Source organism: Hypoxylon fragiforme (assembly GCF_022984875.1).
Source record: "Hypoxylon fragiforme strain CBS 206.31 chromosome Unknown GGS25scaffold_7, whole genome shotgun sequence".
NCBI classification, from domain to species: domain Eukaryota; kingdom Fungi; phylum Ascomycota; class Sordariomycetes; order Xylariales; family Hypoxylaceae; genus Hypoxylon; species Hypoxylon fragiforme.
In genome coordinates this window covers 2,150,660-2,175,450 of record NW_026054762.1, presented here as the reverse complement: position 1 = coordinate 2,175,450, position 24,791 = coordinate 2,150,660, and the positions used below count along the sequence as shown (strand labels likewise).

Below are 24,791 nucleotides of genomic sequence, written 5' to 3'. Positions count from 1 at the left end.
GTAGTCTAGTGCAACTACATCCTTAAGAAATATCAGACCTAGGTATCTCGCCCGACGCCCATGTTTAATGCAGGAAAGATGCAACAGACGAGCTTCCTAAGTACATAACCATAATAAAGTATACGACGGTCATTAGAACTAGTTTTATCACCTATTTGACTTTCAATCTTTCCCGAGGAAAACGTGCTTGAATGAGACAAAGAACGCTCGTGGTGAGTGATGATTGTATTTCACTAGGGTTGATAGATTATTAACATTGGTGAAGCTATTAAACACTACTTAGGATACAAGCACTTAGCTTCTCACAACTACCACTCTACTATTATAAGTTCCTTAGTTAGGTACCGTGAAGTCTTGTCCAATCTTGTACTATAACCCAGTCCTCCCTTATACAACGGTACGTATCGACTGTGCTCCACGATTAGCACTTGCGTAGGTTGGGGAATCCGCTGGTGTCGCCGCCCCTATGAGGTTGAATATTAGAAAATTGTTCCCATTAAACGTTGATAGAGACAAATAACTTACCTCCCACGAACACAAGCTACACAGCCGTCATAATAATCTCTGTATGCGCTACCGGCATTGCAAATAGCGGGATCATTCTTACGCGCGTTCTGCTCCAGTTGAGCGGCGTTGCAAGTGTCCCAGCATGCACCGGGAGTGTCGCGTGCGTCTAAACTTCCCTGAGGAATAGTTGCAGCTGAAGCCAGAAGACCGGTCTGGAGCCAGGCGACAACAGTGATGATGGATGTTGATCTCATGGTGGATGAAGATGGACAATGACAGGCAATTTGAATAGGTGTTTGATGAAGGCTTAATAAGGGAAATATTTGATGTTGATTAAGGAGCGTATGCTAGTCCATAAAGATCTCTATTGTCTGCTGTTAGTATGGGAGAGAAGAGACACATTATATAGTTGCTACTGTTCAGTCTACCATATGAATATCCCCTTTATTTCAGACTCTCACTCCTATTCGGGTAGCTATTGTGATGTCAATACATTCCTAAAATCTTACGTGAGAAACCTAGGTACCCTATCCCGGTCAGGTTTATTAGATGCTGGAGATGGATCTCTAATGTCCTAGGTTATACTCCCTAAAATGATGCTTCCATACCCCTTCCAAGTACCTAAGCACACAAGCATCTAACGCCTGTGTCGTACGAGGCTCTTGTACTATTACAAATGACTAGCTATTATAGGTAAGATTTACAGTGCTTTCGTTGCTTAATGCTTATTATTAACAGCCGCATGCCTTGCTGTGCCACTGGATAAGGCTATTACCATGGTACGTTTGTATGTCTGGCCCACCAAATAGCATAACGGCAGTGCATGTATAAACAACCTTAAGCCGACGGTCAGCTTTGTAGACCTATTATGAGGCATAGGCAGGACTTGCAAAGTCAGAACACTCCAAGAGCTCATTAAATATATTACTGAGCTGCCTTGGCTTCCTTGGGTGTTGTTTTGAATCCGCCGATAACTTACATCGTATACCTGATGCAGGCCAAAAGGGTAAAGCTTCACACTTGGCAGAATTCCCGGTAATTACGGGTGATATACATGGTAGTCGGTCAGGTACTCAACTAGTTTCCTCGGATCTTCATCTTCGTAATTTTCAACCAATTATGCGTACCATGAGTGACCTGGTTCATGCTCCCCGGGTCTAAGAGGATATGGGAGCAGACGAGGAGATAGGAGACATAACATTGGAGGAAGATGTCCGTCTTGTTTTACTAAGCACAACTTTTGGAGTTAGTTATCACGATAGAATAGATTAGGTTGTAAGAACCACAAAGAATATTTTCTTTTTCTAGCTATGTACGATAAATTTGGCAGTAACCAATTTTATTATCATTCCCCCCATTCCCAACACACTTGTCTCGGCTACCGTTATGATGAGTTCGTGTGTTCTTTCAGTCTAACTAATTCTAATTCGCCTAGAAGTAGACTCTCAAGGAAACATTTGAGCTTTACGATCGTATAGGGGCACACAGGTCGATGGCTTTGACAGCATTTTTACTTGAATTTCCTTGGCTGCGCTGGGCACTGCGGCTATGGACGGTGAGCAACATTACAGCTTGGACGGACGGTATATGACTGCCTTTGAAACCAAAAAAAGAAAATTCACATATGAATGTTTCTCAATGGCAAGATGTATCCCGTTTCCACAAGGCCATTAACGATTATGAGTATCTATGAACAGTATCTATCAACCGGGCTGCGTTTCTAGGAAGCCCCCCTTATCCCATATGTGTCAAGAAGTGTAATATGACACTGTCATATACATCGAAGATACCTACTTACCGTATACCCAAGTTTATGGAATCTACTTAATGGTCGATTTATACCACATCACTCTCTAAACTCGAAGTTTTCTTTCCAAGTGAAAACGTTGAAAGCAGTCCGATTTCTGAACTGACACAAAGAAAGTATTCTTGGCAGAAAGACTTGGCATTAGCCTACTAAGGTGATCATAGGCGTCGTGAGTATTCTGAACCTCCTAGATCCCACCTCTCGAAGCGAATTTCGCCCGAGTTTTATGGTTTCTTCTGCTGCGCCCCGTGAGTTCACAGGCCACAACTTCATAGAATAGGGGTATCACGTGACCAAGGGTTTGCGTGAGCATCTAGTAGATCACATGACTGTTTAATTCTACGTTAATTTATTAAATGAAAAGAAATCTTAACCATCGCAGCTAGTCATAAGTATAAGCCTATCTCTAACCAAGCCAGTTCTTAATACTTATTAAGCAGCTATGATGGCTGGTATATCATGCCTTTTATTCTGATGATAGTTGCATCAGAGGTCACGTGAGTGCCCTGAGCGAGCACATACCTAGGTTAACTCCTAATCCGAAATAAAAGGTGCAATATCTTACAAGTACTCGGGTTGAATAGTGAGAATTTGAGGGATTACTTACATCAATTAAAGTGATTAATATATGTCTTTCTCAATGAAATTGAGCGCGAATGGGTTTGTTGGTATTTGAGAAGTTGTTGCTTATGAAGATCACCGTCAGTACAAGGGTTGAAAGCCACGTATTCCTAACCTTTACCCATTTGAAGCATGCGCTAATTATTCTATGCATGATACCTCTGTAATTATAGCACTACTTATCTAGTAGCTACCAATTTTAGATCTACATGAATCTGCCAGTCTATTTTATCCAGTAAAGATCGCTCTCATAACTCAATAACACCACAACTTTGCCACCATTTGGTTAACATGAGAAGTTATTAATATAAAACCTTAGTTAGTGCGAGGTGAAACTCAGGACAAACGGCATATTAGAACAGAAAATAACACCGAAACCATATATCTATCTCTATCTCCTATGCGGGTTTCCTGCTTGCAGATCCTATGGCACATGCGGCGTTTTGACGCTATTTTCAATCATCACAGTTGTATATACCTTACATGTTTTACATAAGAACATCTCTACTTACCTGAGTAGCTCAAAGAAACAAACCTACGCGAATTTTCAAGTATAAATATTGGTCTTCATCACCGTGAGACTTGTCTTTCTACCTTTCCATAGAGTTCACATCATAAAAGCACCAATTTCAACTGCCTTTACAAATACCAACCACCCCAAAAGGTATCAAAACTTGCCGAAGTCCTCACTACGATACTCCATAACAATAGCCCATCATGCATGCCTCTATGTCTACACTCCTCCTCTGTCTAGGGCTGGTCGTTAATGGGTCCATGGCGTATTTGACGATTGGAAATAAATGTTATCACTCAGGCACAGTTCAGTGCGAGTAAGTATTCGGCTTTAACCAAACCCTAAAAGGAAATCACCCTCTTCAGCTGTGACTAACCATCTATCACGAATAGATCGACTGAACGCGGACAAACCAACCAGCCGATTGTCTGCAATACAAACCATATATGGATCGCTCAAAGCGGCCGCTGTCCCGACCACACAGTTTGCACAGTAGACTCCGAAAAGAACTATGTTTCGTGCAACCCGCGCGATAAAGTTGCTGGGGCGGATCAAATGGACGGAGCTGAGGGTGATCAAGTTAACGAAAACACTGATGAAGGCATTGAAGAGGCAACTGCCTAGGGTTTTTACATGGTATTTGACCCCTATTGGAGAAGACATGGTTAATAGATAGCGGTAGATTGTATATACATTCGTTATTCTCTAATTATTCCTACCTATAAAAGCGTTGTCACGTCCAGGGTGGTCACATGACAGCACCCAATCACGTAAGCAAGATCAGCGCCTACAATCTCGACCCAAATGGCCGGGTCTTCGATCATTCTCCTTTTCTAATAAATTTTTTTTTATATTCGTTAACTGACAAAATTCACTTTTACGTGACTGACCTTGGCAAGTGTAAGCACACTTTACTATGTGACTAACAGATATGTACTTCCCGGGCATATCTACCGAGTAATTTCGAGTAACCAAAAGGAACCTCCACATTGTCCTTGGCATCATTCTCACTGGCTGAGTGGCTGACTAGATGGTCCGGAATTGGCTACCAAGATGCGTTAATGGAGAATCGACCCCCGTCCGTTCCCCATTACAGCTACCCACTTCTCCACAAACTTACCCCGGATTGTCCAGAACCGGAGCTCACGCACGTGTGCCGAGACAATGGCCTGGAAAGCTGGGGAGTGGCCTGGAAACCGGTCGAGTATACGCCGACGAAAGGGCCGATAAACTTGATTTAGTCTCGTGGCACGAAATTTGGGAAGTCCTTTATGGAGCGCCGCGTTACCGTGGGCCGCGGTTCGGTCAGGAGATTGAATAAATATAAGGGGGATTCCGACTCTTCTTAGAGAGGAGGTTTATTCTCTGTACGCTTAATCGTCCTGTTATTCGCCAAAAAAAAAAACGCCATGACTTTAGGAGGTAGACCCTATCGGGCCTTGCTCGCCCTTTTGCCGCTCTCATCATGGCTGCTAGGCGGTTCCTGCTCTGCAGTTTCGAATCCGACGAAGCCGTCGTTCTTCCCTAAAGGAACAATGAAAGGTGCTCATCAACTGCCCTACCGGGATGCATCGCTATGTATCGACGATAGGGTCGATGATCTCGTTCGGCGCATGACACTCGAGGAGAAGGCTGGCCAGATGTTCCACGCCATGTTGTTTATGGGCGCTAATGGCACATTGGACGCGGGGAGCGAAGAGGCTCGACGCAACAGCACCGACTTCATGATTGGCGACCAGCTAATAACTCATTTCAACCTTGTCGGCGACATCACCGATGCGCGGGAAGTGGCCGAGTTCTACAACCGGGTCCAGAAACGGGCCGCGGAGACCCGCCTCGGTATCCCCGTAACTCTATCCTCTGATCCCCGGCACCACTTTACCGAGAACGTGGGAACCGGGTTTAATGCAGGACGTTTTTCGCAGTGGCCCGAGACTCTCGGGCTTGCCGCGCTTCGAAACGCGAGTCTTGTGCAGAAGTTCGCCGAGGTTGCCCGAGAGGAATATCTCGCTGTCGGTCTCCGTGCCGCGCTGCATCCCCAGGTCGACTTGTCAACAGAGCCTCGATGGGCACGAATCTCCGGTACTTTTGGCGAAGATTCCGAACTGACAGCTGAACTCCTAGCTGCGTATATCAAAGGGTTTCAGGGCGAGGAGCTAGGAAGCCGCTCCGTAACGACGGTCACGAAGCATTTCCCCGGAGGGGGCCCGATGGAGAATGGCGAGGACTCGCACTTTGTCTACGGGAAGAACCAGACATATCCTGGAAACAACCTCGAGTACCACTTAATCCCCTTCAAGGCGGCTATCGCGGCCGGAGCTCGGCAGATGATGCCTTATTATAGCAGACCTATTGGTACCGAGTATGATCCTGTAGGATTCTCGTTCAATAAGCAGATCGTCACAGAACTTCTCCGTGAAGAGCTCGGCTTCGAAGGAATCGTGGTGACTGACTGGGGCTTGATCACCGACACCGAGATCTCCGGGCAGGACATGCCCGCGCGCGCGTGGGGCGTTGAGAGCTTATCCGAGCTCGAGCGCGCGACGCGCATCCTCGAAGCCGGGTGCGACCAATTCGGCGGCGAGACCCGTCCCGAGCTCATCGTCCAGCTCGTTCGGGAAGGCGTCATCCGCGAGTCGCGCCTCGACGCCTCGGTGCGCAAGCTGCTGCGCGAGAAGTTCGTCCTCGGGCTCTTCGACAACCCGTTCGTGGACCCCGAGGCCGCTGTGCGAATTGTCGGGAACGACGAGTTCGTGCGCCTCGGCAACGAGGCCCAGCGCCGCGCGTACACGCTGCTCAAGAACCAGGACAGCGTCCTCCCGTTGAAGAGCGTGGGCCCCGACACTAAGTTCTACATCGAGGGCTTCAACGCGACGTACCTACAGAGCCGCAACCTCACCGTTGTGGCCGCGCCCGAGGAGGCTGATTATGCGCTCCTGCGGCTGGAGGCGCCGTATGAGCCCCGGCCCGGTGGTTTCGAGGCGGGCTTCCACGCCGGCTCGCTCGAGTTCTCGGCGGAGGAGAAGGAGAGGCAGGCGGGTATTTACTCGGTTGTACCGACGATCGTGGACATCATGCTTGACAGGCCGGTGGCAGTGCCCGAGGTGGCGGAGGGGGCCGTGGCGATGCTGGCTAGCTTTGGGAGCAGCTCCGAGGCATTTCTAGATGTCCTCCTGGGAGTAGCGGAGCCGGAAGGGAAATTGCCGTATGACCTGCCAAGGTCAAATGCCGCGGTTGAAGCAGCGATGGAGGATGTGCCGTTTGATACTGAAGATCCGGTGTTTAAGTTTGGTCACGGTTTAAGATATGCGTAGTAGTGCACTAATAGACTAATAGGGGTTGGATTGTTATATTTACACTCATGGGCAAGGTACTGGAGGAGGTATGTTGTAATGATATACAGTGTGGATTTATTGACATAGGAAAATATATACTGTCCAAAGCTACCCCTATCTACCCCTATTTACCCCAACTATATACAACCACCATGATAACAGTAATCTATCTATACCTAAGTACATGTAAATAACCTAGGAAATCGTATGACATATTCAACACATATATCGTGCATAAGCACACACGTTGCCGAATATTCTCTATAGCGGCGGCGGGGGTCCAATGTAGGGCTGCAGCTTCTTCCCAGCAGCATCAAAGGTCATGTCCTCGTAGCCCCAAGCTCCGAACTTGCTGACATTAGGTCCGACATTCGGGCGCGGGAGCTTCAACCTGTCGGGGGTGGCGAACCCCTTGCCCTTGGGGCCGCCGAACGCTGCTTTCATCCACTCCTTGTGGTCCTTCTCCTTGTCGTGGTTGTTGATTTTCGGGTAGTTGGTCTTGACTTCGTTGGACCACTGCTCTGCCACCTTCTCGATCCGCTCGAGCTCGCGGTCTATAAACTCGGCATAGAGCGCGCGCAGCGAGGGTTTCAGCTTCGCGTTCTGCCCCGTGCGCTGGGGCTCGCCCGGGTGGTTGTTCTTGTCGCCCCAGGGGTACTGCTTGTCGAACTCGTGCATGGTGTGGTCGATCCAGTTAGACACGCGCATATACTTGTTCCAGATGGAGTCTTTGGTGGGCGACTCGATGTGCTTCCCCAAGTACCGGAACACCGCAACGGCCTATGTATCTTCTAGTTAGCATCATGTCATAGCAACTGAAATCTAGTATAGGTGCGTTCGGTTTAAACACTAACCTCTCGGACTTCATTCCGTGCCGATTGAACGTCTTTATTGTATTTTGCCCTGAAGCTTTGTGGCATGATGCCTTTCTCAAAGAACTTTCCCTTCTTCGAGTTGATGCTAGCCTGAAGGACAGCAAGGTCTTTCTGTGCCACCGCCTTCTCCCTACGGTAGTACCCCTCTGCGCCGTCGGATCTCCCAAAGCCATATGCTATCACTGTCTGTAAGTAATCCCCATTCGTCTGGGTTCCCAGCTTGCCCGGGCTTCTGCCCACGCTCTTGATCATGAAGTTCTTAGGGTCCTGCTTCGCAAGCACCTTTTCGACCCAGTCTTTGCTTGGTTTCTTGTGGGTTCCAACGTCATTGCCGTCAGCCAGCCATACGTAGAACTGAGAGATTGTCTGTGCTTCGAATACATGTTCGGCTGTACGTGATATGACGGATTAGTGACCCCAACTCTTATGAAAATGTCAGACAGAAAAGGGGGAACTTACTATGGTACTTGTAAGTGTTCATTGTGGGGAAATTACTTATAACCCTAGGGTCCTTAGACAAGGGGTCAATCTGCCGAATGCCAGTAGTCTTGCATTCATCGTTCTTGATCAGGAATGCCTTGGCGATTTCTGGTTCCCGCATGGCTTTGGCGCAGGGAGCGTATTTACCAAAACTGATGGTAAATTTCGATACTAATTCGACTGCGTTTTCTTTGCCTGAGCCCTTTTTTTTGCCTCTGGCATTGAGGGACTTCCCATCATCGATGTTGCAGGCTTCCGGGTCGTCCTCCTCGACCACGGCACACTGGGGGCCGGCCCGTCCATACATCATCCCCCATCTAGCCTCCAAAGCATCTTTCTTGACCTTCTGACTACGGCATGGTGCACAATCGGTCTCGCTCTCTTTGTCGCTACTAGCTGTCTTGGATGCGCTAGACTGGTTCGTCCTGGTTGGTTCCTTGGTCCCTGTATTAGTTTTGGGAGGGTCGGTCACCTGCTTCGTACGGTCGGCCGTCTGTGTTGCCTGTTTGTTCGTTTCTGAGGGCTTATTTGTAGGCGTAGGCTTCGTGTCATCCTTGTTACCCGTAGGTTTCCCGCCATCCTTGTTGGCAGGGGGCTTCTTGTCAGGTTGCTTGCAGGACCCCTTCTTCTTTACACATCCAACGCTGGCACCGAATTCCGCGTCGGGTGCGTCAAGAAGCTTAGGATATACCGTTGAGCCAAGTAGGTCTATGTTCATGGGCTCCGCCGGCTTGCAAGCCTGGGAGACCCAACCGCCAAAAAGGTCGGTTGCGGTCATACCATTCTCAGCAACAGATTTAGCCGCTTTAACAGCCCACGAAGCTCCTCTGACAATCTGGCCCCCTGGAAGAGCCGTGATGGCCCCTTCGATGAGAAAGTCGACAGCACTCAGCACGACTTGGCATAGAACATCGTCAAGTTTCTCTAAGCCTCTGGCTATGAAATCGATCAACTCGTTGCTGAACGCTTCAACAACCTCGTTTTGGCATTTGCACGTCGCTGGTACATACTTGTTACCCTTTTCGTCTTTCGTATAGCTTCTATACCCGTCGAAATTGAAGTCGTTATACGCGCTTCGATCACACTTGAGCAAAGGTCAGCAAACTCGAAGTTTTATGATGCCGAGCCCCTGAGTAACAAGGCCCCTATATCAACTACTCACCTCAGCGTAGCCGTGGCCGCCATGATTGTCACAGTATGTGTTACACGTGTCCAAGGGATCCCAACTTCGTGCTCCCTCATAAAAATAGGGGCAATGACCACTCTTCGCCATTGATGCCCTAACATTCTCGTCCGACGACGCGGACACTTGAACAATGCTGAGGGAGCCATACAATAACCATAGTGGCGAGGTCACCCTCATCGTGGACGAATCGCTAATATTCTTTGATATAAAGATGCTTGAAGAAGTGAAATAGTTGTATTTGCTGGTTCCAAGTCGTGCTGAATAGAAGATGCATACACAGTAGAGATAATGTCAAATCTTTGTGTTGTCGACGTCGTTATATACGTTGTATCCATCCCCTGCTTCAGATATCATCGAGGCATATCCCATGCCTCTGCGGCGTGAATGAGGCTAGTAGTCATGGTAAGCGTCGTAGAAAGAAGAGCACTAGCGATCCTGAAAGGAGTCCATCGTGAGAGTTGCATTGGAGGCGATCTCATAGCAATTCTAGGAAGATAGCCTTGTATGGATGACACAACTTAGGTAGTCCGCGGCTGCACCGCCTTGGGAATATTCGGTCCGCAAAGTCTCGGCATTCTATTCTTAAGATTCCTGTCTCAGGGTAGGGTATAGATTTACTCTATCATAACTATAAGATTTTGGCAATTCAGGGATGAGTGACTGTTCATGGAGGGCGTATGTAGTTCCTCTGCCAAGTTATAATAGGTCAGGGGTAACAGCCAACAGGTAGGTAAGCGTGTCACCAACGTGAATGAAACTATTTCTAGTTTACCTAAGTATACATAAGAATATGCCCTTCTAGGTATCTTGCACGGCGATGAAAAGCAAGAATCGAGCCTCGTTCTATAATTAAATAGAAATCTTATATCTCCTGTGGGTAATATCTGGAAGATCACTGAGTAATATCATGGGGTTTGCGAATAAGCCCCCATCATTGTTCATAGGCATGTTGGAACTACCAGCACTATCGTATATCTCAAGCCAAGCGGTTAAAAAGTACTGGGTAGGTAAGCTTACCTTCAAGGTTTCTATCAAATTACACCATTGGTTGGACTTTACGGTAACAATACAGTACCTACATGCCTTGATACTTGCATGCAGGTGTTCAATGAAGGGCTCTATCTTATACATATCAACTGCTGGACTTGGCATTTGGCCGTAGTTGGTTCCAGGGCGCCTAGAATTACGATACTTGGATCCTTTAGTTTGATCGATCAGAAAAGTACCATCGATGGATCATTCCGCTTGCTATGCAGGGTTTGTTACATACTAGGTACTGTAGATACATATGTATTCTCGAACCATTGCCGTCGCCAGGCTATTAATTAGGTACTAGGTAGTAAGAGGCTTGTCTTATTATTTAGCACGTTGCTAGGTGGCTACGACTTAAGGACTTAAGACACTATAACAATGAGCTCATAACAATTGCCAAAGGTACCTAGGTGTAGATTGGGCCAATAATATTAGTTGTCAAAGTCTCCCTTGCCCAATATGCCCATGTAGATCTTATAGTACTCCTTTTTCATGACATAAAAGAAAAGGCCCCCAACTATCTAAGCTGGGCTAATAGGTTTGAACCTACCAACAATTAGCTAACTATAATCTTATATCAATCCTATATTTATAGAATAATTACATTCTCATTTGTCTTTTTGTCTAATTGTCGACGAACTTCCCAACGGGTCGTATAAGCTTAGATGTCCCACGCAGGAATATAGGGCTGACAGGGTACTTGAATATCATTATTAACCCAATTCTCTTCAGCGGGTTAAATACAACGTTGAAATGAAGATAGGGCTGTAGAACCACTTAATAGACATTTAGGCTCGTGGAGGCGGATGAGGCACAGCAAGTCGTTCATGTTACTTCGTTCGCTAGATGATCGGCATTTCTTGGAGTTGGAATGCGGCTATAAATTCCGTTTGCTTTAGGAAGGTAAGTGTTTGCGAAGAGCTGTTGGCTTGGCTTTCTTATTTGTATTACGTTTATGCAAGATTCAATGTTGATAAATAGTATTACACCCTTAGGTATAGCCCCCAAAAAGAAGACTGAGGAAGAAGTCAGATAGACCGACCCTTTTTATTTTTTGTTTTATTTTTAATTCTTTTTACTTTTGTAGGAGATCTCTAATCTTTCAGGAGCTCTCTCCTTTCAAAAATTCCTAACGCTACCAAGCCAAGCTACTTAGTTTGAAGTAAGATATCGCAATCATGGAGGGGATCACCCCTGGCACCATTGTAGAACGGGCACCAAACCACGATCCCAACAACTACTGCTTCACAGCTTGGGAATACCTGGAACCTGCGGAAGACGACACGGATGATGATACGGATGATGGCACGAACCATGGGGCAACTCCAAAAAACCCTATCACCAGGCATAAATGGTCAATTCAGATTTATGTCACTATACCCGAAGCTAGCAACGAGGAATATCTACGTGCGCTAGTCCGAAAAATCCACGATGAGACATTGCAGATACGCGGCGGCAGCGGACGCCATGCCCCCGATCGTATGGACATGTACGGCCTGCCTCTGCCGCCCGGTACGTCTGAGGAGGAGACGGTTGCGCAGTGCGTGTCGCACCAAAAGCACGAGATCGCAGCCCGCAATGCGACCGGGCGCAGCGACTTCTTCATCCCGCCCACCTTTGACAACACCTACAACAATCTGATCTTGATCGTCGACCAGCCCGAGGAGAAGTGGAATGAGGGAGAGGGCGGCTTTCTCGTGGTCCAGTTCGATAAGCTGCCCCAGTACAAATCAGACCAGTCGGATCCTTCCTGGATGCGGGTCGACTGGGATTACCTGGGTCAAGCGCTTTGGCAGTTCAGAGAGATGATTGAGTGGTTCTATGATAGCTATGTGTACGATGGCACCATGGATGAAGATCTGGAGCGTTGGCACCGCGAATCTTTGGAGAAGACAAATGCTCAGTGACGGTGTTGGCGTTGCCGGCCATCGCTACAGCGTATCAACTGTCATACTCATACTGGGATTGGCTTCAACCAGTATAGAAATATTGGCAGCCTGAGTAAGCCAATAGACTTACCGCTAATTAGATGGTTGAAGGGGGGAGTCAGTATGGACGGTAATTCAGGCCAGTTTAGGTGGAAGCATTCTCCCTATGCGGTCAAGGGATGTAGACCTAGCTACCTATCACTAGTTCGTTCTATAACTACTGCTACGCGATTGCGCATCTAGCAATAAAAGCTTCGTCGTATAATATGGTATCGATAAAAAGCCATTGTAGCATTGCCCCTCGTTGCCGCTATCGTATACTATAGTGCTTACATAGGCAGTAAATGAACTGAGTATACTAGGATGAGACATCTTGGCATACAAAAGGATTGAAGCCCATGGAATAGAGCTCGAATAATATACGAAGATCCGATCAGGATCATGATGTTGAGATCAAGTGCAACAGATCAATATGACCAACAAGATGACCAACATTGAACATAGTTCGTAGGCTAATAGCTAGTAGGGCAGTAGGGCTGGGTGGGGGTTTAAAGGGCAAAAGGGGCAAATTACCTGCCTACTTCGGTAGATACTTGGGCGATCGACCAGGTGCTCGCTAGGCACAGATCTTACTGCATAACTCCCCTACCTAGTACCTGGGCTACATACCTGGGGTAAATAGCCCTGGAGCCTGGAGGATTGAAATGGGCCAAGGCGTTGCTTCACCTACCTACCTAACCCAGAAGGCTAGAACTTCCAAGCTTACCTAGGTATTTATACCTGAACATCGACACAACGCCAAGATGGCACAGAATAAACAGTTCGTCGAAGAAGCTCACAAACCCACCCCCATCCCGAGGCCACGGCGGCTTCGTAGCTTGGTAATCTGGAGATTCCTTGTCGCCGTAGCCCTATTATCAATCCTACTCTTCAAGGCAGTGTTGTCTTTCCCGGTTTTCTGGCGCATCGCCCCCGAAAATCGCCCGGCCTCTTTCTCTTATTGCGGTGAGCGCATCGCGTGGGAGGAATGCGGCGACCTCCATGGACGACCGCTTGAATGCAGCAGCATTGACGTGCCGCTGGATCAATTTAATGCATCTTCTTCTCGCGGCGTGAATCGCAAATCCTTCAGCATCCCGCTGATTCGCCAGCGCGGCCACAATGCCACTCAGAATCTGCTCCTGAACCCCGGCGGGCCTGGCGGTAGCGGGATTGAGTTTATCTACCGGCGTGGCGAGCAGCTGCGCGCTATTGTCGGTGAAGGGTTCCACCTATTGTCCTTTGACCCCCGCGGCGTCAACAGCTCGCGTCCACAGGCTACGTGCTACCCCGACGCTGAGACGCGCCGCGAAAGGTCTCGCGTACGCGCCAGCAGGGTCGTGGAAGACAGCATTGAGGCATTCGCGTGGTCGCACAATTTTGTCAGGGCATGCGCCGATTCCATGGGCGAGTACGCGCCGTACCTCAACACGCCGCAGACGGCTTCCGACATGAACAGCATTCTCGACGCGCTCGGACAGGAAGACTTGGTGTACTGGGGTTTCAGCTACGGCACGTTGCTGGGCCAGACGTACGCGACTCTGTTCCCCGATCGTTCTAAGCGCGTCATCATTGACGGCGTCGCGAACCAATTCGACTGGTACGAAGCACTGCTCGATAACGAGACTTTTGAGGACACGGAAAACGTGTGGGATGGCTTTTTAGACGAATGCATCAAGGCTGGCGCCAACTGCACCCTCTCATCACTGGTGAAGTCCAAGGAACTACTAAAGGACAAGCTATTCGCATTCATCGACGACCTAAGAGAGAGCCCGCTCAGCGTGTACATCAACACCACCGTCTACGGGACCCTGGACTACGAGACGCTCTGGTACAGGGCCGTGTTCCCCGCGCTCTACAAGCCCGCGACCTGGTACGCGCTCGCGGACCGCCTCGCCTCGCTGCTGCAGGGCAACGCGACCTCCGCCTTCCTCGCGTACGGCCTCGACGAGCCGTGGAACATGGAGGGCGACTCGAACGACTTCATCACGCACAACGACGGCGCGTCGGGCGCGGCGCACTGGCCGCAGGACCGCAGCGCCGCCCTCGACCTGCTCATCCCATACATGAACACGAGCCTCTTCGCGCCGGCCGAGTACGGCGGGTACTACACGAAGCAGCAGTGGCGCGTCCCGCGGGCGCACAGCTACGTCCCGCGCTCCGGCGTGCAGACCGCGCACCCGCTGCTCATCCTCTCCACGACCTACGACCCCGTGTGCCCCCTGCTCTCCGCGCGCTCGGCCAACGCCGCGTTCGAAGGGTCCCAGATCGTCGAGGTGCAGGGCTACGGACACTGCTCGCTGGCCGCGCCGTCGACGTGCTTGGCAAGGCACGTGAGGGCGTTCTTGTACAATGGCACGCTGCCGGATGGATACACGCAGTGCGAGGTCGACGGGCCGTATTTTATCAAGCCGGAAGAGGACGGGAAGGTGAAGGCGCAGAAGCACTTTGAGGATCCGGAGGAAAGGGGGATTCACCTGGCGCAGCTTGAGCTCGCTAGGGATTGGGAGTGGTAGTTGGCTGTCTCGACGCTTGTGTGTGCGCTAGGTGCAATATGGGACAGATAAAGGCGAAAATCAGTATTTACCCCTATTTAGTTTGCATCCATGGGTGTAATGCTATTGGTTTCGAGGATAGACTACTAGTATTTAGTTGGTAGCTACCTAGTCACCTCCTCGGGCCGACACGCTAGGATCTGATCGGCGAGAAAATTTGACTCGACTCCATACTTGCTATCCTTATTCGTAGACCGAGATCGCGCAGCGGCGTAGACATCAACTCTCGCGATGTAACCAAGGGATCTGTACTTACTATTCCCAACAAAGAATAGTTACAACAGCCATATGCAAGGGGAATAAATGGAGTGCTTAGCAGGCGTAGCAGAATTGATGTTGAATTAGAGTTTGCCCCTTCTTTTTTTTGTCTTCCTTCGCTACGATTGTATGCATCCCTCAATATGTAGAGCCTTGGGCTGGAGTGCGGCGTTGACTTACGTGTAATAGTGCAAATAGGAAAGGAACTCACGACCTACCTAACCTAGATTAGTAGGTAGCTATGTGCCTATGTAAAAAATCTAGAGCTAGCAGGATGGTATATACGTAATGGATCACAAAGCAATGATAAGGGCATGAGGAGGAGTGATGAAACGACAGGAAGGTTGGTGATAGTTTATAGTTTAAACTAACCCCTCAGGAAGTAATGCATCAATGCAGGTATGCACTATCACTATCAATACAGGCGATACGTCTCTAAAATACGTTACTAAAATACTTCCAAGACACTTATAATAGGGAGACGGCGCGAAGGAGCCCCTTTCGCGACCAAGAATTAGGCAGTGCATCAGGTACATAGGTATCACAGAACAATCTATCATCACAAGAACTCATAAGAAGACTTTCAAATAAAATTAATTATATTTGAACTATGTATAAGAATTACTAGGAAAGGATCGAAACCGGAGTAATCCTCATTTGCTTCCCTCCCCCCCTTTTTTTCATAACCTTAGCCACCTAATCCGTCTAGCCGAAAGACTATCGTTGAGACTCGTTAATCCGTAAGCAATGCATCGACACCAAAAGCCAGTTTTTTTTGTGTGTGTAAACTTCTTTAGTGAATTGAAAAGGAATGTATTAAAAGATGCTTGAATACCGAAGAGAATGTGGTAGGTAGGCGTAATTCACAAGGCTAGGACATCAATCTGCTTGACAGTTCAAGCAAAACGGGTGGGTTTGCGAAGGAAGCGGCTTTTTGTTTGTTTGTTCATAGGACGGAGACGCGCTTCGCCTCGGCTTTCTTAGCCTTGGGGACGGTGACGGAGAGGATGCCGTTCTCCATCGAGGCCTTGACGTTCTCGGTGTCGATGCGGGTGGGGAAGTTGAAGCTGCGCGAGAACTCGCCTACGCTGCGCTCCGAGACCCAGAACCGGGACTTGGGAGCGGCAGCAGCGGCCTTGGATTTTTCTTCGGTCTTGGCGACTTCCTTGGCCTTGCCCTCGGCGGCTTCGTCCTGGACGGTGGCATGGTGGTTGTTGTTCTCGCCGCCCTCGGTGATGGCAGCGCTCTTCTGGGCTCCCTCGAGAGTGGCTGGAGGGGTGCCGGACTGGTAGGAGCGCTCGACCTTGCCGCGGACGGAGATGGTCTGGTCGTCGGTAAACTCGATGTGGACGTTCTCCTTGGGGACGCCGGGGAGCTCGCCGTTCAAGTGGTAGGCGGTCTCGTCCTCATGGATGTCAAACTTGGGGGTGATGAATGGCTGGACGTGACGACCAGCTCGCTGGCCCTGGACATCGCCGGACTGGGAGGCATACTTGTCGAAGTCGTCAATGAGACGGAAGAGTCCCGAGAAGTTGGGGGAGTACTCGGGAGTGTTGTAGAATCGTGGGCCGAATAGCGACATTTTGCGTGTGGTGTGTGGGTTGACAATTACTTTGGAGATTTGTCGTGGTAGTTTTGAAGTGATAGCTCTTGAAGCTCTCATGAAGAATTGTTTTGATTTCTTTGTGTTGTGATGGTGATCTGGGGAATTCAGAAACAAGTTTCAAGCGACGTCGAGACCTCTTTATCTACTCGAAGGCAGAGCGTCTAGCATTTTCTTGACGTTTCGCGCGCGACGCAACAACGATCCCCACCATCGTCTGACTAAAAAGAATTGGGAAACAACGAGATGAATGGTACCGATGTTTCTAGACTTTTCAGGTCGATCGTAGTTTACTTGGCTATCGAAGGTTATCGAACAATCATCTCATCTTCACTAACGTTGTCGTCGCTTCCGTCCACTTACACCAAGCTTCGCGGACCCACCAGAACGTTCTACTGGTTTCTGCAGCCCGGACGTTTTGCTCCTGCACCACTTGGAGTCATGCAGTTGGTTACGCAAAAGAAAGTCTATGATACTATTATCGCCTGATCAGAACGATACTTCTTTATTTCCATATTTTTAATTGAATTGACACGTTCGACAAATATTCTATGTTGATAGAATAAAGTTGATGTCGGCGCTTTCAGTACAGTGCATCTACACAGTGCGCAGTCCAAGTCAAGGAGTTTCGCACGGCGAAGTCCATCCCCCTTTCCCAAGTTTTCCCAAGTCTGTCCTAAATACCTACCTTTGTGGGTAGGGAAGTTTTTGGCATTCACGTCCAAACTTTCCAATTTACCTAGAGTTACGAGTCTCGACGTCAAGCCTCCTATTCAGGTAAGTCTCAACCGAGACAGTTGAGGTTTTGAACTTTGAACTGCTTCGTCAACAACGATGGGCAGAATCATTTCATGTCTGACATATCTGAAGACTTAGGCACGGTCATAACTTCTTTTACATAAACTTCATGGTTTAAAATTTCCCACTTAATACATTCCCTTTTGCCTGATCCAGGCAATTCTGTATAAAACTAGTGCCTTTAGATACCTCGACATCATATACTTGGGACTCGGGAAGGTGTCTCTGCTTATGTCCTCTCAGCGTTGATATTTAATTGTAACTTGCAAAAGGCTAGGAGTTCATTAAGGACTCTCTTTGACATTGACATTGACGTCCGTTAAGTTGACAGAGGCACCATTTGGCATTTGTAAGTCTGGGTCAAACATACTTCGGCGACTTTCGGCTTCCGGCACAATCGGTATACTAGAGAATTTAAGATACGATTTCCAGGAGAGCCTAGTGCGGGTATCTTATTCTCAGGATGCAGAATGTACCACAAGTCGATTAAGGCCTGGTCCCCAGTGTTGATCAGGTCAATATGAGTTAGACTGCAACAGCAGTATCGCAATCTGCCATGATCAGGCTGATACCTGTTTCTCTCTATGGTGGATCCCTAGGTATGTATGTCAATGGAAGGTAACACTTAAACTGCTATAGGAACTGACTTAATACGTTGGGGACATAGCGTGGAGTGGGCCTCGAGATATTGAAAGGGACTAATGACCCCTATTGTCTTATAGCATCGCAGATCGCGGCAAGAGAATACCTGTAACGAGTTCTTTGTCAGATTTGACTTGCCTTCTAGAACAAACTAAAACATGCCACCTTTTCATTATCAAGCATCATAAGGGATGAAGATAAGTTATAGGTAAAGAGAGAGCATTGCTTCAATTTTGAAAAAAAAAAAGAGAGCAGACCTCTGTTCGAACACAACCTTGGAACTATTGCACGGGCCTTGGCATACGGCAATGATAGAAGCTGACATTCTTCCCATTTTGTCTTCAGTCATTGTTGTAGCCGCAACAATCATCATGATACCTCAAAGTGTTTAAGGTTATGATGGCTTCTCGTGCGGGCTTCGATGCTCATATCGTCAAATGGAGAATAGGTGGAATACAGAAGCAAAGTCTGGCGTCCTGAATCCTGATAAAGACGTAGATTGCGAATCCAGTTTTCCACCTTAGTGGGTTCATGTAATGAAGTTTGTCACACATGATTGGGGTTCACTATAGTGTCACAAGAATTATGTTTGCCGGTTGCTCATGAGAAATAAATGGCCGAGGTCACCTCGAGTCCCGTAAATCGAGACTTAACTGTACACCGACTGCACACCGAAGCTTTTGAGGCTAATACTTGAAGAGTTTAACAATGGGTATCGCAAGAAGCTTACATGCATGTTGTACGCAGAGAACCATACGGTAATGACCTATGTATCATCTAGTACACGAGGATGAAAGAAACAAAGGAGTACAAATGTAACTTCCAAGGTACCGGGTACCTCTGTCTACTGAGGCTCGTTTGATAGGTAAATCATGTTTTGGAAAGCGGCCGGAGAGTACCGGAATAGCTATGAGGGTGGCAGTAGACAGCTTCACTTTTCTACACCTAACGCATCTTGATTAAATCTGATGAGGGTGGTCGTACACATACGATACACTTACGAATCACGATCGATTTAAGGTAGTTAAATGTACATACTATACTCAATACGTGGGGTAGTATTCGCGGACGGCTCATGACATAACCGGCCCAAGGGGCATGCGGGATTACATGCATATCATGAAAAGCGCTAACCTGAGCCTGCCTTGAGGTATTCTGTGATTGGCCTGATGAGCTCACAAACGATTTGTTTCGGCACACGAAATAAGCTGGCAAATGCATATCAATACCAGTAAAACTTACATCCCGCGCCTCTCAGTTTCCTTTTCAAGTACTAATGTTTTTTTAATCTTCATTTTAGTGTTTCCTGATCATCAATATCCGCCTTGGCTACTCTTTAAAAGGCGTTAGTGTTGGTCGTCACGACCCGTTCAGCCCATTGCTGTCGTCAGCTTGGTTGTGGCTGAGGACTAACTAACTAACTGTGGCGAAAGACATCTTTGTGACCTGGTGCTGCGTAAATTCGGGACTCGATCGGCAATTCTATTTATGGATATGTAGAATGTTAGGTCTGGAGAACCTTGGTATTCAGCCTACATATGCACCTTTTGTTGCAAGACAACCACTTGTGCGTGGCCTTTGAATCTTTCTTGTCGTTCTTAAGCCACATTATTTGCAGTGGTGTAAGATAGAGTTCGGTTCATGATTCCGCTGCAGTGGGAAGGGACCTCGAAATGACCAGGATGTCAATCAGTTAATCACTAACATTGAAGTCAGGGTTGTTCCCAAGTTATGAAACTTCAAGCAAACGACGTCATTTATATAATGTGGTACAGGCTCACACGCTAGAGTTGCTGGGTGAGCTGGGTCTACTGGGTCCTGCTGCCGGGGTGATGGCTAGCGTATGTTTTACATCCCTGCCTTATTTATAGAGTTTTGGCCGTTGTACCGTTGTACCGTTTAACTCTTAGGTAACTAGGTATTTTTTTGCCTAGGCGACTTGGGGTAAAAGCGAGGTAAGAGGGAGGGACAATGAGGGGCGCAAGCAGCTACTACTGGCCTTCGCAATTTGCTTACTGCGCCTGGCTTTGTTGACTTGAAACAGGCAGACAGAACATCACCTGCCCTCTCAGCCCTTGGATGCATAACATTTCATTATTGCCATTATTGCCGTTAGTTATTACTATTGCACCCTTGTTATGTTCAACGTCGCTGCCCACCTGTGAAGTCCCTTGACACTTTTCCTTAGGTGAAACCCTTGAATTTACCTTTTTCGTCAAGCATCTTTTTTCCCTTTCACGTCGACCCCAATCACTTTCATCTCTGTAAATCCCCCTGGTTACGAATACCCCCCTTGATCTTATCCCTCGAGTCTTCTTGAATTACTGATTATTGGACTCGTCCTTTTCTTCCAAGGAGAGACCATTTCCATCCAATATCCTTCCTTTATTCGTTGTCATTATCACATATACACCTCCCACATAGGTATACTTACACACAACACACATTTTAGCCGTCTCATAGCCGCACTCGGTAAAGTCATTCGCAAACAAGAAAGTCTTTTCAGGGTCAAGGGTCATTTGAAGCTGGGGCAAATAACCTCTAGAAGGTTACTCTTCCTCGTTGGCCCCATTCCATACATGATACTTGCATTCCACCAGTGAACTGGACTGGGTTCTCTCCTTGCGACCACAATCGCATAACCGACACTACGTTCGCTTTTGAATCACCCCATAACAACCTTAAACAACCTTAACCGCTTAAGGCGCCTGACCTGCCTGCAGGAATAATATACGCACCATGTCGTATAATCGACTAGGTATGTATCATCCTCTCCAAGTCCTAGTCACTTCTTTGCCTTTTGCCCTCCCTTTCACTACTATTCTTTGGTGCCGCATACAAGCTTTGTGAGCAGTCACAGCCTCCATCGTTCGCCTATGTACAACTTCGTTACCAATAATATCCTATTGTGTAAAGAACAAGTACTGTTTCGACTTTCTTTTGTCCCATTAAAGGCGACGTAAATTCAGTGGCGCAGGCGACACACGTAGCTCGGAGAGCTTGGCTACCCTTATCTAATACATACCTATCCCACAACCGTGAAGTGTCGGCTTGAGCTAGACTAATTCTTACAAACACCTTCTCTATAGACGACGACTACTACGATCCTACGATGGATAACAATCATAGAATAGGACGTACGCCTTCGCCAGGCCAGCCTCTTCAACATGGATATCAGCTTGATGATGTGCCATACGGACATCACGCAACACCTGCCAGTAACCTCGACATACCTGGTGGCCCAGGAAGATATACCCCGAGCGATGTTCTTCCATTAAACGCTGCGCACTCTACCGACACCCTTTCGCAGAGTCCGTATGGGCATGGCCAAGGCTACTCCGAATATGCTGTCAACCCTGAGCAGCACCATGATGCATATTATAACCAGCCCTATGAACCACACACTACCACCACACCATTCAGCGATCAGCACGCATATGAATATGATGACCAGCGGCCAATGCTCGCACAGAATGACCCTTATGCGCCAGGGGGTCAACCACAGCAAGAACCCTACAGGGACGAACCACGTAACGCACCAATCAAGAGATGGAAGACGGTAAAGCAGGTGCTCCTATACCGCGGTAACTTGGTTCTTGACTGCCCAGTACCACCGCGACTCTTGAACCAGCTTCCCCACGGCGAACGCGATGAGTTTACCCACATGCGATATACAGCAGCTACTTGCGACCCGAATGACTTTTTCGATGAGAATTTCACTTTGCGCCAAAAGCTTTTCAGCAAGCCGCGACATACGGAACTCTTCATTGTGATTACCATGTACAACGAAGATGATATCCTCTTTGCGCGGACCATGATTGGTGTTTTAAAAAACATCGAGTACATGTGTAACCGGAAAGAGAGCAAAACTTGGGGGCAAGATGCCTGGAAGAAGATTGTTGTGTGTGTCGTGAGCGACGGGCGTGCGAAGATCAATCCCCGAACGAGAGCGCTCCTTTCCGGTATGGGTGTTTATCAAGAAGGTATTGCGAAGCAACAGGTCAACAGCAAGGATGTCACGGCGCATATCTACGAGTACACTACACAAGTCGGCATGCAGATCAAGAACGACGTAGTACAGCTGATACCCAAAAAGCAGCCAGTGCAGATGCTATTCTGCTTAAAGGAAAAGAATCAAAAGAAGATCAACTCTCATAGATGGTTCTTTCAGGCATTTGGTAAAGTTCTCAACCCAAACATTTGCGTGCTTATCGACGCTGGTACCAAACCGGGCGGAAATTCGATCTACCATCTATGGAAAGCCTTTGACCTTGAACCCATGTGCGCTGGTGCTTGTGGTGAAATTAAGGCTATGTTAGGACGAGGCGGCAAGGAATTACTGAATCCGCTCGTTGCGACACAGAACTTCGAGTATAAGATGAGTAATATCCTCGACAAGCCGCTCGAGTCAGCTTTTGGTTTTATCTCTGTCTTGCCCGGTGCTTTCTCTGCATATCGGTATGTCGCTCTGCAAAACGACAAGAATGGGCTGGGCCCGCTGGAGAAATATTTTAAGGGCGAGACCCTACACGGAGCCGGTGCAGGTGTTTTCACGGCCAACATGTATCTGGCTGAAGATCGTATTCTCTGTTTCGAGCTAGTCACGAAGCGCAACTGCCACTGGATCTTGCAGTATGTGAAGTCTGCAACGGGCGAAACGGACGTACCTGATTCCGTCACCGAACTCATCTTGCAACGTCGCCGTTGGCTCAATGGCTCCTTTTTTGCTGCCATCTACGCTATCGCGCATTTCTATGAATTCTTCCGTTCGGATCATTCTATTCTTCGTAAGCTGATGTTCTTCTTGGAATTCGGCTTTCAGACTTTCAACATGATCTTCGCCTGGTTTGCTATTGGCAACTTTTTCCTGGTTTTCAAAATCTTGACGACAAGTCTCGGAGACGATAAGCTACTTGGTCAGGTTGGTGATATTCTTGGTGTAGTTTTTGAATGGTTCTACGGTATTTCCCTAATGGCTTGCTTTGTTCTATCCATGGGCAATCGTCCAGCTGGTTCGGGCAAGCTGTACACCGCTATGGTAATTTTCTGGTGTGTGATTATGATGTAAGTCTATCCATTATCTTCCAAACTAAGCTCATTTACTAACATGTATACTTACAGATATCTCACGTTCGCCGCGGTTTTCATCACCGTTATCGCTGTCCAGGAGCAAGTCGCGAAAGGCTTCAATATCAGCGACATATTTAAGAATAAGCTCTTCTACTCGCTCATTGTCTCGATGATGTCAACTTATGGTCTGTGGCTAATCGCCTCGCTCATGATGTTCGACCCATGGCATATGATTACTTCTTTCCTGCAATATCTACTTTTGACACCCACCTACGTCAATGTTCTGAACGTTTACGCGTTTTGCAACACGCATGATATATCATGGGGTACTAAAGGAGATGATAAAGCTGAAGAACTGCCTACGGTCGACACGAAAGACGGCAAGGGTAAGACCGATTTGCCTGACGAAGGAGATTTGAATGCTCAGTATGAGAGAGAACTGGCGGTATTTGGCAAAAAGCACGTAGACGTTAAAAAGCCACCAAATGACGCCCAAAAAGCTGAGGCTCAGATGGATTACTACCGCTGGATTCGTTCTCTGGTCGTTCTTATCTGGATGATCACCAACTTTGGTCTAGTGGCTCTCGTGCTTAGTACTGCTGGCCTCGAGAGACTCAACCCTCAACAGACGGAAGATAACCAGGATTATCGTGCAACACTGTATATGACGATCATCCTGTGGAGTGTTGCTGGACTTAGCGCTTTCAAATTTATCGGCGCAGTTTGGTTTCTCATCGTTCGTATGTTTAGGGGCGTTTAGAGATCTATCCGCGGGTTGGTTTCGGATTCTTTTTTTCAAGGAACCAGCCGATTGTCATTTCTGTATGCGGAAGCTTGGGTGGCATGCCTGCGTTGGCGTCCCCAAGGGGTATTACGTGTACTCTGATGGTTTGGGAGTAATGGGGAACGACTTTTATCACAATTATTTCAATATTGCAATGCCTACCTAGGCGTTCACTATTACTTCGTCACATCTTCTACTCGCTGCTTTGGTTTTTCTTGTAGGCTTGTAAACGACCATGGCTTCTTAAGGGCGACGTTTTTCTATGCCTGGATATTTTTCCCCATCTTCTTTTCCGCAATTCTTTCTTCTTTTATATATACCCCCTTTTTGTGTAGAAGAGACGCAACGAAACGAAACGAAACGATAGCAGCACTGGACTTTGCGCTTATGTTTGGAAAGGAAGGAATAGGTTGTGGTATAGTTGATTAGGTACCTAGTTGGTTGTATGGTAGACAACAAGGGAAGGGAAGGGAAGGAGGGATAAGTTTCGAGTTTTGTATTTAATGTACCTAGTAAAGAGTCTGAGACGAATATATGATGAGGTTTGCTGGTGTTGCTGGAGTATGAATTCAAAATTTTCTCTTGATAAGAGTGTCTTCCTGGTGGAAATGAATTGCGACTTAATACAGTAGGTTAGGTACCTACCTAAATAGCTTTTTGTGTTGTGCCGTGCGATGGGGACTGTTTTCGAATACTGCATCACCCCCCCTATTTATTCAAATTCTTACCCAAACCCCATCCATCCCCCATTTACACA

At 47.7% G+C, this 24,791-nt stretch overlaps 8 protein-coding genes across 8 annotated transcripts; 5 read left to right on the top strand and 3 right to left on the bottom strand.

Moving 5' to 3' along the window:
- Positions 1-259: 259 nt before the first annotated feature.
- GGS25DRAFT_378498 (uncharacterized protein) lies at positions 260-894 on the bottom strand. Its single transcript, XM_049258247.1, has 2 exons — positions 526-894; positions 260-464 (listed from the first exon to the last, which is right to left on the bottom strand). The coding sequence occupies exons 1-2, from the start codon at positions 759-761 to the stop codon at positions 422-424; spliced, it is 279 nt and encodes a 92-aa protein (XP_049114878.1). The 5' UTR covers positions 762-894; the 3' UTR covers positions 260-421.
- A 2,268-nt stretch (positions 895-3,162) lies between these two features.
- On the top strand, positions 3,163-4,296 carry GGS25DRAFT_500153 (uncharacterized protein). The gene is made up of 2 exons (XM_049261835.1): positions 3,163-3,765; positions 3,842-4,296. The coding sequence occupies exons 1-2, from the start codon at positions 3,653-3,655 to the stop codon at positions 4,071-4,073; spliced, it is 345 nt and encodes a 114-aa protein (XP_049114877.1). The 5' UTR covers positions 3,163-3,652; the 3' UTR covers positions 4,074-4,296.
- Positions 4,297-4,304: 8 nt separating this feature from the next.
- Positions 4,305-6,895, top strand: GGS25DRAFT_500152 (glycoside hydrolase family 3 protein). The gene has a single exon (XM_049261834.1). The coding sequence runs from the start codon at positions 4,859-4,861 to the stop codon at positions 6,761-6,763; it is 1,905 nt and encodes a 634-aa protein (XP_049114876.1). The 5' UTR covers positions 4,305-4,858; the 3' UTR covers positions 6,764-6,895.
- A 9-nt stretch (positions 6,896-6,904) lies between these two features.
- On the bottom strand, positions 6,905-9,742 carry GGS25DRAFT_378487 (uncharacterized protein). The gene is made up of 4 exons (XM_049258246.1): positions 9,302-9,742; positions 8,119-9,223; positions 7,639-8,048; positions 6,905-7,564 (listed from the first exon to the last, which is right to left on the bottom strand). The coding sequence occupies exons 1-4, from the start codon at positions 9,500-9,502 to the stop codon at positions 7,046-7,048; spliced, it is 2,235 nt and encodes a 744-aa protein (XP_049114875.1). The 5' UTR covers positions 9,503-9,742; the 3' UTR covers positions 6,905-7,045.
- Positions 9,743-11,264: 1,522 nt separating this feature from the next.
- Positions 11,265-12,732, top strand: GGS25DRAFT_500149 (uncharacterized protein). The gene has a single exon (XM_049261833.1). It carries the CDS (start codon positions 11,536-11,538, stop codon positions 12,262-12,264), a length of 729 nt encoding a protein of 242 aa, XP_049114874.1. The 5' UTR covers positions 11,265-11,535; the 3' UTR covers positions 12,265-12,732.
- Positions 12,733-12,953: 221 nt separating this feature from the next.
- GGS25DRAFT_500148 (alpha/beta-hydrolase) lies at positions 12,954-15,226 on the top strand. The gene has a single exon (XM_049261832.1). The coding sequence runs from the start codon at positions 13,089-13,091 to the stop codon at positions 14,838-14,840; it is 1,752 nt and encodes a 583-aa protein (XP_049114873.1). The 5' UTR covers positions 12,954-13,088; the 3' UTR covers positions 14,841-15,226.
- A 492-nt stretch (positions 15,227-15,718) lies between these two features.
- On the bottom strand, positions 15,719-17,269 carry GGS25DRAFT_500146 (HSP20-like chaperone). Its single transcript, XM_049261831.1, has one exon. The coding sequence runs from the start codon at positions 16,798-16,800 to the stop codon at positions 16,084-16,086; it is 717 nt and encodes a 238-aa protein (XP_049114872.1). The 5' UTR covers positions 16,801-17,269; the 3' UTR covers positions 15,719-16,083.
- Positions 17,270-20,915: 3,646 nt separating this feature from the next.
- Positions 20,916-24,620, top strand: GGS25DRAFT_500140 (chitin synthase I). Its single transcript, XM_049261830.1, has 2 exons — positions 20,916-23,244; positions 23,302-24,620. The coding sequence occupies exons 1-2, from the start codon at positions 21,293-21,295 to the stop codon at positions 24,008-24,010; spliced, it is 2,661 nt and encodes an 886-aa protein (XP_049114871.1). The 5' UTR covers positions 20,916-21,292; the 3' UTR covers positions 24,011-24,620.
- The last annotated feature ends 171 nt before the right edge of the window (positions 24,621-24,791 follow it).